We start from the raw sequence: 12,375 nt of genomic DNA, 5'->3' as shown, positions 1-12,375 counted from the left end.
ACAAGAGACTGATTTTGTGACTGGATTAATGTGTGGACAGACAGACCTGCCCAAACACCAGTGCTATTCTACATACTATTAACCACTCATAAAAAAACAAAAAAACAAAAAAAACCTGGTACCAGGACACAATTGGTAGATTTTATTCAGTAATTTACTGACAAATTTGGCTAATATTCTGGTTTGGTTTTCTAAGTTTGCCCTGGTGCTTGGATGGCTTTAATTTCTACCATAAAAATTTAAAATCTGTGTATAGTAAAGGCCATAATCCCACTTAGAACCATACTGATGATGGTTCACTAATTCTAAATCGACAAATATGATTTCCTCATTCCAGCTACGAAAATTGAGGGACCATCCAATGTCGACTTCTTGGGAATGTCGTTGAGCAATGGGCAAGCATCAGCAGGGGCCTGGGTCCTTTTGGCACTTGGTATAGTCCTGGTTCTCACTACCATTGTGCTGGGTGTCAAGTTCTCAAAAGTGAAACGTAGGGCAAAGAAATCCTCATCTGAACTGGAGCTAAAATAACGGAGCGCCTACAACTAGCAGACTGCCCTCTTTTGGTAGAAGGGCCAGTGCCAGCCTTCTGAAACTTGGAATTCAGTGTCCCCATCAGGGGAAATCTTGTTGACTATGCAAAGAACTTCATCCTTGAAAGATCAATCCACTAGCGCCTTCAAAACCAAAATCTAGAGGATGAACTTTTACACAGGTGCTGATGGGAAGGGAGGTTTCCTGTAACTGGGTATAATTAATTCTATTATTGGGGTTATGATCATGTTGGATTTTTTTTCTCCATGAATGGGAGCAATAAATATTGTAAGTGAAAAACTTGACACTTTGCCATCTTGAAATTCTTTTAACATGTGACTTGCATTTTCATTTGACTACATCAGTAGTCAAGATATTTGACCCACCAATTGAACTGGAATGTGTGGTGTTGATTCTGTAGCTCAAAGTATAAAAATGGTTTGGTACAAAAGAATGGTGTCTTCTATTGTTTCTTTACAGTTTTCTCTGAATTATATTTGTGAGATTCTAGAAATGTGTTCTGCTTCTTGTATTCATCTTTCATGTTCTTTTTTTATAAACTTTGAGTCTGAGCCCAGCCTGAGGGAGATCTGAACCCATCTGTCCTGACATCTGTGATGGAGAGAACCTCGCAAGTGATGAAGTGGACTCTGTCATGAGGGGGTTTCTAAATGTAATACTAGAAATGTGTCGGTGGCATTTAATTGGGTCAGGGGTAGTGTTCAGTGCCAATTCTTATTAAGAACACAGTAGGAGCAAGTGGCCAACAATCCCAGTGATCTGTAATGATGAGCAGACAGCTGGTAGTGTTGCCACCAAATCCCAGGCTACCATCTAAAACACATGCTTCTGCTAAATGAGCAAATCAATTATTCACTGGACTTGCCAAAAATTTGTATCTTTTATTTAATCTTTATGTTGTGTACATGTATTTGCCAGAATCCACACAAATCACTTTTTACAAAGAGTAAACAATTTTTGGTATTTGTAATATGGCTAAAACTGGAAAGTTTTGAAACAGAGGCAAACTTTAGATGTTACGGGGGGAGGGTGAATGTTTAAGGTAAGGAAACATTTATGTATGTGCAATATATAGTTCAGGGAGTCTTGTCCACATTAATTCTTCATTCGAGTTCATGGTGGGCTATCGCCACAGATGACAATTGGTACACCAAAAAGCTATCCAAAACTAAAAAAGCAAAATAAATTTGTTTAGCCCGAATTCAAAATGTTTGCATACTTTAATGACACTGATTTCTTTCAGCAAAGGAGCGAGTATTACAAATATCTTCTGCCCCAAACCTGGTCAAAGCCCAATCTGAAATGCATAGCCATGGGCCATTGCTGTATAGAAATCCTGTGTGTGTGTGTGTGTGTGTGTGTGTGTGTGTGTGTGTGTGTGTGTGTGTGTGTGTGTGTGTGTCAATAAATCTATTTTGGCTTTAGCTGAGTTTTTGGAGCTGGATTTTTTTTTTTTTTTTTCCTTCTAATTTCTTGGATTCTTCCTTGTCAGTGATTTCCATGCTCAATCCACAATGACTGCACAATTGGCTGAGCTGGCTTACTTCATCTCTTTACCGTGTGTGTCTTGAGTACAATGTGTTGTAGCCAAGAGACCTCGGATAATTTTGTGAATACTGTGGCTAGTCACCGATATAATTGCTGTAAACAATAATTGGCTGTAAGAATGAAAGCCACCTGTAATTTTATCAATTGCCAAATTTTGACACCTCAGAAAACCCCTGCCAATATAATTTTTAATGCGGTAGAAAAAAAAGGGTAACTTTAATTGGAATCTGTAATGCTGTCAGTCCAGAGCTGAAATCACTATTAGGCTGGTTATATGGACATTCTATAAAATATTACATGCAAGTTCACTGTGCCCTACTCACAAATCAGTCTATGGACATGGCTGTATAGAACACTGTCACAAACCACCGGGGGGGTCACTCAGAAATCCCCCGCGCTGGCTACCAGTACGTCACAATCGGGGGGTAACAAGCAGGAGTCAACCCTCCTTTATACCTCCCGACCGACAGACAGAGCACGTGACGCGCTCTCTAGCGCCCCTCTTATAGTCAGGCCAATTATGGAATTGCCCGACAATAAGAAAGGAGGCCGCTATACTACTTATGCCGATTATTGAAGGGTCCCCGGTGAGAGTAAGGTATATATTCCCCCGACCTCCGCGGGCGGAATATATAATATCTTCCCGAATCTCACTGGCCTCCCCACAATAATCCTTGGCACAACTCGCTGCCACCAACCGCTTCACGGTAACTATTAGCCGAACACACGGACGTGGGATTCAAGATCGAGATAACAGAACAGCCCAAGATTAATTATATAATTTAATCGCCTAAAGCACACTAGAAACTACAATATATACAATAGGGAATCTACAGAATATACATATGTCAGAGTACAGTTACAGATAAAGCATGGTTTACAACAGGTATGCAATTCAATCAGTTACCTTGTGCGTCTGGCCACAGGGGGGCGCTGTAGACCAGGTTTCCAGGAACTCTCTCACAGGTCTGTCCCAACCAGGCCCCCGAGCAGAAGAACACTGGAAAATGGCCGAAGTAGGGTTATCAACCTGGGCAGATCCAGGTCCCCTCCTACCTTAGTGACCTCACAGGGAAGCACTGCCACTCCCCCTGCATGGATCAGAATTATCCAGCAAAGGGGATATTGGCCATAACTTTGCCTGGGAGCGTCGTAGGCAGACGCCAATGCTCTCATTGTGACAGTTATGAATTTAGCTACAGAACGAGGGGACTCATGACCTGTCTGCCAGTTCCCCATTGGCTGATATCACGCCTGGGGCATTTCCCAATGTCCTGTTCCCATAAAAAGGGGGTGCCGGCATCGTCCACATGCGGAGACACCATTTTTATGGTTGCCATATTTATCGGAAATATGGCTTGCGAGATATGAACCATTTTTTTCTGGAGTCGTTCTGTCTGGCTATTTCCAGAGCCTTGCTAATTAGATAGCAGCTCCTACTACAGGGTGACGGCAGGGAGTCATCCTGTGTCCATTGTCCCAAAGCCACCTAATTTCCATATCACAGGACATGGCCATGGAGTTTGTTGCTAAACCAGTTGTGTGGAGGAAAGGGGGGTTGACACCAGGAGAGGGCTTCCTGACATACTTGAATATCATGATTTATCGTCATCTCTCCGGATTTACCTCACACCTCCCCCCTTTTGAGGGCGCTAGGGGGCAGCACACCGGTGTTCCCCCGTGCGCCCGTCCGCGACCTCTCCTTGTCGGGACAGCCCGTCTGCGTTACCGTGGTCACGGCCCCTTTTGTGGCGAATGGTGAAGTCGTATTGCTGGAGCGCAAGGCTCCATCGCAACAATCGCCCATTCGTCCCAGAGACGGTGTGCAACCAGCTGAGGGGATTGTGGTCCGTCTCCACGATGAAGTGGCGCCCGTATAGATAGGGTTGCAGACGCTGCAGGGCCCACACTATGGCCAGGCACTCCCTCTCCATTGTAGAATAGGCCACTTCCCTTGGTAACAGCTTCCTGCTCAGGTACAAGACTGGGTGCTCTTGGCTCGCAGAGTCCACCTGGCTGAGCACCGCACCGAGGCCGAAGTCACTGGCGTCGGTCTGTACTACAAACGGCCGCGTGAAGTCGGCTGCCTGTAGCACGGGCGGGCTGGACAGGGCGTCCTTTAGGGCCCGGAAGGCTGTCTCGCAGTCCACTGTCCAATCGACTGCAGAGGGCAGCTTCTTCTTGGTGAGGTCCGTCAAGGGCTTTGCCAGGCTACTATAGCATGGAACAAACCTCCTATAGTACCCAGCGGTCCCCAAGAAGGACATCACCTGCTTCTTGGTCCTGGGGGTGGGCCAGGATGCGATGGCCTCCACTTTCTCAGGCTCGGGCTTCAGCGTTCCCCCACCTACCCGGTGACCGAGGTACTGGACCTCGCTCATGGCCAGCTGACACTTTCCCGGCTTGATGGTCAAACCTGCCCGGTGGATCCGCCTGAGCACCTGTGCTAGATGCTCTAGGTGGTCCTCCCAGGTGGGACTGAAGACGGCAATGTCATCCAGGTACGCGGCCGCGTACCCTTCAAGTCCCTTGAGCAGGGTGTTGACCATCCGCTGGAAAGTGGCAGGGGCATTCCTCATCCCGAATGGCATCACCGTGGACTCGTACAGTCCAAATGGGGTAATAAAGGCAGAGCGTTCCCTGGCCTTGCGAGTCAGGGGGATCTGCCAATATCCCCGGCTCAGGTCCATGATGGTCAGGTACTGAGCCCCGGCCAACTGATCGAGCAGGTCATCGATGCGTGGCATTGGGTACGCATCGGCGACCGTGACAGCATTGAGCCCCCTGTAGTCCACGCAGAACCGAGTGGTTCGGTCCTTCTTAGGGACGAGGACTACAGGCGAGGCCCAAGCGCTGTTGGATGCCTGGATCACCCCCAGCTCCAGCATCTCGTCAATCTCCTGGCGCATGTGTTGCTGCACCTCCAGGGAGACCCGATATGCTGAACGCCGGATCGGGGGATGATCCCCAGTGTCCACGTGATGGACAGCCAAGTCAGTCCTTCCGGGCTGGTTGGTAAACAACCCCCGGAAGGGGTGTAGGGTGGCCCACAGCTGGGACCGTTGGTCCTCCAAGAGCTGGTGGCCAACCTCCACATCCTCAATGGATCCGCCTGCCCTAACCTGGGCTAGCATATCCAAGAGGGTTTCCGCTTTTCCCTCCTCGGGCAGGTTGCACACGGGGAGCGCACATGCCTCCCGCTCATGATGTGCCTTCATCATGTTCACATGGAAGGGCTTCCGCCTTCCACGGGCAGGGTCCAGGGTGACCAGGTACGTCACAGGGTTGAGCTGCTGGTACACGAGGTATGGGCCTTCCCAGGCTGCCTGAAGCTTGTCCTGTGGTACGGGGACCAGTACCCACACCTCTTGACCCACTTGGTAGGTCCTCTCACAAGCGTTCTGGTCGTACCAACGCTTCTGATCAGCCTGGGCTTGAGCCATATTGTCGTGTACCAGTTGCGTCAAGGCCTGCATTTTGTCCCGGAAGCGCATGACATACTCGATAACCGACACTCCAGGGGTGGCCAAATCCCCTTCCCAAGCCTCTTTCACCAGAGCCAGGGGGCCCCGCACACGTCGCCCGTACAGGAGCTCAAACGGTGAGAATCCTGTTGAGGCCTGTGGAACCTCCCGGTAAGCAAATAACAGGTGTGGGAGATACCGCTCCCAGTCACGCCCATGGGAGTCGACCAACATCTTAAGCATCTGCTTTAAGGTGCCATTGAACCGCTCGCACAGGCCATTAGTCTGTGGATGGTACGGGCTGGCCACCAGATGTCGCACCTGGACTTGCTTACAGAGGGTCTCCATCAGCTGGGACATGAATTGGGTCCCCCGGTCGGTGAGCATTTCCTGGGGAAAACCCACTCGGGAGAAAATCTCCAGCAATGCGGTGGCCACCTTGTCAGCCCGAATGGACGACAAGGCCACTGCTTCTGGGTACCGGGTGGCATAGTCCACTACCGTCAGTATGAAGCGTTTCCCGGAGCTGCTGGGGATGGCCAGCGGGCCGACCAGATCCACAGCCACCCTCCTGAAAGGCTCATCGATGATTGGCAGAGATACCAGTGGGGCTTTGGGGCGTGGCCCCGCCTTCCCCACTCTCTGACAGGTTTCACACGAACGGCAGTAGGCAGCCACATCGGCCCCCATTTTTGGCCAGTAGAAATGCTGGTTTAACCTGGCCTTGGTCTTAGCGATCCCTAGGTGTCCGGCCATCGGAATCTCATGTGCGATCCGCAACAACTCCGTCCGGAACGGATAGGGTACCACCAACTGTCGGTCCCTGGGCCACGCCTCCGGTGAACCCTGCTGGACCGTGGCCCGGTACAGCCGTCCTTGGTCCCAGACCACTCGCTCCGGGTCCGAGTCCGAGGGAGGCTGTGCCGCCTGCTCCTTTAGAGCTTTCAGGCTGTCGTCAGCTTCTAACGCTGCCTGAAACCCCTGACTAGATGTGGCCAGAATCGACGAGACTGTCACATCTTCGGTCAGTACCCCGGGACCTGTGTCCTGGCCTCCACCTGACTCGGCTGCCACTTGGTCAGAAGGGGAAGAGCTATCGGACCTCCGGGAGGCCCCTTGGCTTCCAGCACTCCCACTGCGGGTGACAGCGGCCACAGCCGCTGCGACCGTGGGTCGGGCCTGCTCCTCCTCCGTTCCTGACCAAGTCGCCGGTTCAGGCAGACCTACCTGGCTTCCTGACACCCCGGTTGTGGGGGAACCATGCACCGAGATCTTACCTGGGAGCACTTCCGCTCCTGGACCGGCCCCAATCTCACCTGCCTGTTCCCCTCCTGCAGCAACAGAACCCCGCTGTGAAATCTCTGGGGACCCCACATTTGCTGTGGTAGCCCCCACCCCACACACTGGTCCTCCCCCTGCAGCACCCTGCTCTCTGCTTATCCCTGCAGAGGGCAACAGATCCCAGCTCACAGGCTGATTACTCGTAGAGGCATTGTCACACCTTTCTCTGACCCCCTCCCCTGTCACAGCTGCAGCTGAGTGTGTGTCTATGGTGTCTATGCAAGCAGAAATATCAGAGTTCACTCCCTCCTCCCTTACATCATTCATAGATAACACATTAACATTGTCCGGAGGCATGTCAGTACTGGCTGAAGGTTCAGCCCTTGGTTGGGGCCCAAACTGGGAGGTTATCTGCCCCAAATCTGTCCCAAGTAGCACGTTTGCAGGGATCCGATCAGTTACCCCCACCTCCCTCACCCCTCGCCCTGCGCCCCAGTCCACAAAAATGTCAGCAACAGGCAGCGCCGGGCCAGTGCCTCCAATCCCGGAGACAGCGAGGGTTTTTCCAGGGATCAAGTCTTGGGGGGACACCATCTCAGGCCGCACCAGAGTCACCTCCGAGGCGCTGTCTCGCAGTCCTATGGTCACAGACCGGCCGACGGTGACAGGTTGGAAGCTGTCCAGGGACCTACCACCACCCCCACCCACACAATACACCTTGGGCGGCCCTTGGGACGGGGACGGAGCCGGGGCCTTGGGACGCTGAGGGCACATGGCCTTGAAGTGTCCAGGTAGGTTGCACTGGTGGCACCGTCTTGGTTCCGCCATGGGCCTGGAGAGGGGAGTTGAGGGGGACACCCCCTGCAGTCTAGGGGCAGGTGGGGCAGTCGCAGAATTCATCTTACCCCCTCTCCAGGTGCTGCTGGTGGCCGCTCTCCTGGCCTCAGGGGCCCGGTTGTTGGTGTAGTCATCGGCAAGGGCAGCTGTAGCCGTGGACCCCTTTGGCTTCTGGTCTCGGATGAACTGGCGGAGATCCTCAGGGCAGTTCCACAAGAGTTGCTCCGTGATGAACAAGTCCAGGATCTCCGGTCCGGTGGAAAGCTGCAGGCCTTGGGTCCAGTGGTCGGCAGCTCGGGCAAGTGCCCGCCGGTGGTCAGCCCAGGAGTCCTTTGGTCCCTTCTGTAGGCTCCGGAACTTCTTGCGGTAGGACTCTGGAGTGAGGTTGTACTGTTGGATCAGGGCCCGCTTGATGGTGTCGTAGCCCTGATCTGCCTCAGCAGGCAAGTCACCAAGGATATCCAGGGCCTTACCCCTTAAACGGGGGGTCAGGTATTTGGCCCACTGGTCCTTGTTCAGATGATGCTGCAAGCAAGTCCGTTCAAAAGCAGTCAATAAAGAGTCCAAGTCTCCATCCTTCTCCAGCACTGGGAAGTCCTCAACACGGACCTTTGGAAGTTTGGTGTCTGGAAGGTCACGGGTGGCTGATGAGGGCCGGAGCTGAGCTAGCTGCAGCTGGTAGTTACGCTCTGCCTGGCGCTCTTCACGCGCTGCTTGCCGCTCACGCTCGGCCATGAGTTCCTTGTAGCCCTCCCGGTCTCCAGCCTGGCGTAGGGCCATAGCCATTTGAAGAAGGCTATCCGAGCCTCCCAGGCTCGGTGGAATGGCACGTGGTGATCTGCGGCCCGCTGCGGAGCCTGGTGATTCACTGTCCATTGCAGAGCGGAGGGCTGGCACCTGGCTCGTTGAGGACCCTTGGGCGAGCTGCTCCTCATCTTGTCCAGCAGTGCCCGGTTGTGCAATGTCCTCTGCAGAGCTGTTTTCTGGCGTCGAGCTCCTGGAGGACTCGTGGACAACCTCCTCATCGTCTCTGGCCTTAGCATCGGCCATTCCTTTGGCTTTGCTCCTGGTGCCATCAGCCATTCTTGCAGACTTTTGGTCACTGACACAGAACTGACACCTGATGCCTCCACACACCTTACAGTATCTGTACTCTGACACTCTAGTGTTGAGCTAGTCTGAAGACCCCAGCAGCCACAGCTGCTGCAGGCAGTCTTTAGTGTCTGGGAGTATGGGTCTCACACTCACACACACTATTATCTCGATCCCACCGCTTGCCACCAATATGTCACAAACCACCGGGGGGGTCACTCAGAAATCCCCCGCGCTGGCTACCAGTACGTCACAATCGGGGGGTAACAAGCGGGGGTCAACCCTCCTTTATACCTCCCGACCGACAGACAGAGCACGTGACGCGCTCTCTAGCGCCCCTCTTATAGTCAGGCCAATTATGGAATTGCCCGACAATAAGAAAGGAGGCCGCTATACTACTTATGCCGATTATTGAAGGGTCCCCGGTGAGAGTAAGGTATATATTCCCCCGACCTCCGCGGGCGGAATATATAATATCTTCCCGAATCTCACTGGCCTCCCCACAATAATCCTTGGCACAACTCGCTGCCACCAACCGCTTCACGGTAACTATTAGCCGAACACACGGACGTGGGATTCAAGATCGAGATAACAGAACAGCCCAAGATTAATTATATAATTTAATCGCCTAAAGCACACTAGAAACTACAATATATACAATAGGGAATCTACAGAATATACATATGTCAGAGTACAGTTACAGATAAAGCATGGTTTACAACAGGTATGCAATTCAATCAGTTACCTTGTGCGTCTGGCCACAGGGGGGCGCTGTAGACCAGGTTTCCAGGAACTCTCTCACAGGTCTGTCCCAACCAGGCCCCCGAGCAGAAGAACACTGGAAAATGGCCGAAGTAGGGTTATCAACCTGGGCAGATCCAGGTCCCCTCCTACCTTAGTGACCTCACAGGGAAGCACTGCCACTCCCCCTGCATGGATCAGAATTATCCAGCAAAGGGGATATTGGCCATAACTTTGCCTGGGAGCGTCGTAGGCAGACGCCAATGCTCTCATTGTGACAGTTATGAATTTAGCTACAGAACGAGGGGACTCATGACCTGTCTGCCAGTTCCCCATTGGCTGATATCACGCCTGGGGCATTTCCCAATGTCCTGTTCCCATAAAAAGGGGGTGCCGGCATCGTCCACATGCGGAGACACCATTTTTATGGTTGCCATATTTATCGGAAATATGGCTTGCGAGATATGAACCATTTTTTTCTGGAGTCGTTCTGTCTGGCTATTTCCAGAGCCTTGCTAATTAGATAGCAGCTCCTACTACAGGGTGACGGCAGGGAGTCATCCTGTGTCCATTGTCCCAAAGCCACCTAATTTCCATATCACAGGACATGGCCATGGAGTTTGTTGCTAAACCAGTTGTGTGGAGGAAAGGGGGGTTGACACCAGGAGAGGGCTTCCTGACATACTTGAATATCATGATTTATCGTCATCTCTCCGGATTTACCTCACAAACACTATCTGTAAAGGGATAATGCATTGCCATTTGCATGAATGTAACTTTTGTTTTTTAGAGTTCTAGTAACCTATTATATGGATTAACAGGCCACTAGACTATTACAAGAACCTTAAGTTTTCCTACTAGTAACAAAGAATTCAGCAGATGGCGCTGCCGACCCTTCTAAACGGTATCAAAAATTCCAACAGCACAAAACAAATTAGATCTGTAAACAAAGCACATGGCTCACTAGGCTTGCAACTTATGTATAGAGGGTCTGACTGACTTAATGATTCCACTATCATATGCACAGAAGCTCCAGGGTCATGGAGTAGGAGTAATGAATCCAAAAGTTTATAAAATTCCAGCACCTGGTGTAGCAACTTCATTCCTTTCATAAAATCAATTAAAAACACATGTAGGCTCTACTTATTACCACAAATGCGGAAAATGTATTTGTGGAGTTAGTCGGGCACTGTAGGTATCAGGGAGACAGTTGTAAAATATAAAAGATTTAGTAAATCACAATGTGTTTCAGGGACGGTCTACTTCATCAGGTGCTAAAGTCATGTCCACACGGACCCATTTATGACACAGTACATAGATAATTGAAATAATTGATCGATTGGTGAAACTAGTTATTTTAACTACACCACAGATAAATGAAAAACACATACCTACATATATCTATATAAACACGTTTAATACACAATTAAAATTTGGAATGTGATTGGTTAAAATATATGTATTTATGTCCTGCATTTGCCCTGACAATAAAATAACCAAAAAAATATGGATTTTAATTTTTATCTATTGAGCTTCTATATTTTTATCGAAGTAAATAAAGTGGTGTTTTAAGAATAAAATATTGATTATTATAAGGAATCCCATATTAATGACTATTGGAGGGGAATTTGAATCTACTAGATGGTATCTATACCAAGGGTGGGGAACCTATTTTTCTGCCGGGGGCCATTTGGAAATTTCTACCAACCTTTTCAGGCTGCACAAAATTATCAGCTTGAAAATTACCCTAATATATTTCATCAAGCAATTAACTCGCCCCTACACCCCTACTATGGTGGCCGGAGTAGCTTCTTTGGTGCGTCTGTGATGTTTGATATTGATAGTGTTCCTTCTCAACTGGTTTTTTTTTTTCCAGGTTTTTCTCGGTCTGGAGCGCAGTCAACAGATTAGTAAATCACATAGGAGGGGCTGTGGGCATATAGACATTGCAGGAGGGGGTTGGGGCTCGGACATATCTGGGAGGAACAGACAGTACGGCCGGGCACGGACAGCACTGGCAGCTGCAGGACAGCACTAGAGTGGCACAAACAGGACTGGGGGGCACAGACAGCACTGGTGGGCATTCACAGTACTTGGGGTGGGGGTTTACACGGCACTGAGTGTTGGGCTCACAGCACCGTGGAAAGTAGGAGGCTCCTACCTCCCGCAGTGCTGTGAGCCTCCTGCTTCCCGCGGTGCTGTGTACAAACGGGAGGCCGGTAAATCTGATGCTCCTCTTTTGTGGGATGTGAGCACAGTGCATCTCGCGCATACCCTGCCCACGTAGTATGTCCTCAGCACACTGGCACAAGCCAGCAGGCTGAGGACCTAATGGTATGCGCAACACACCTTGTGATTTAAAGGGCCAGCAGACAAGACCGCAGCTGCCGCCCGAGTACTGTGGTTCCCAGGAATGTGCCCAGGGGCTGGATAAAAAGTCATCGGGGGGGCAGCATACAGCCCGCGTGCCAGAAGTTCCCCACCCCTGATCTATACTGATGTTGAGGCCTTCCGGTGTTAGAGAATGCTATTGGATATACAAATTGGCTACTCTATTGATTTAGTTCACCAGATCTACCTAGAGCATAGTCAGATTTGCTCATAAAAGTAACCATAAATGTTCAGGATATTTTTGATGTTCATTGAGAAAATGTTTGGAAATGCTGTGAGGATGCAATGTTTGATGTGGTGGTGGTGGTTGAGTCTGTAGTGCATCGGCTGGATGGTTCTACCGACATACTGCAGACCACAACTGCATTCTAGCAGATAAATAACGTATGAGGAATTACAATTAAAGGTCTGGTGAATGGGGAAACATTTGCCCATGACCCCTTAGGTGATGGTACAAGCACCATGT

General features: G+C 50.4%; 1 protein-coding gene across 2 annotated transcripts in view; it reads left to right on the top strand.

The window, feature by feature from the left end:
- The window catches only part of ACE (angiotensin I converting enzyme), a 67,638-nt gene extending 66,799 nt beyond the window's left edge, over nucleotides 1-839 (top strand). For both annotated transcript variants that reach the window (XM_075350269.1, XM_075350270.1), the window contains exon 25: nucleotides 338-839. In XM_075350269.1, the coding sequence (XP_075206384.1) occupies nucleotides 338-531 (194 nt within the window). In that variant the 3' untranslated portion in view covers nucleotides 532-839. The remainder of the gene's footprint in view (nucleotides 1-337) is intronic.
- Nucleotides 840-12,375: the final 11,536 nt, after the last annotated feature.

Source organism: Anomaloglossus baeobatrachus, chromosome 5 (assembly GCF_048569485.1).
Source record: "Anomaloglossus baeobatrachus isolate aAnoBae1 chromosome 5, aAnoBae1.hap1, whole genome shotgun sequence".
NCBI lineage: Eukaryota > Metazoa > Chordata > Amphibia > Anura > Aromobatidae > Anomaloglossus > Anomaloglossus baeobatrachus.
Note: the sequence above shows the minus strand (reverse complement) of the source record. Positions and strands in the feature narration are given on the sequence as shown.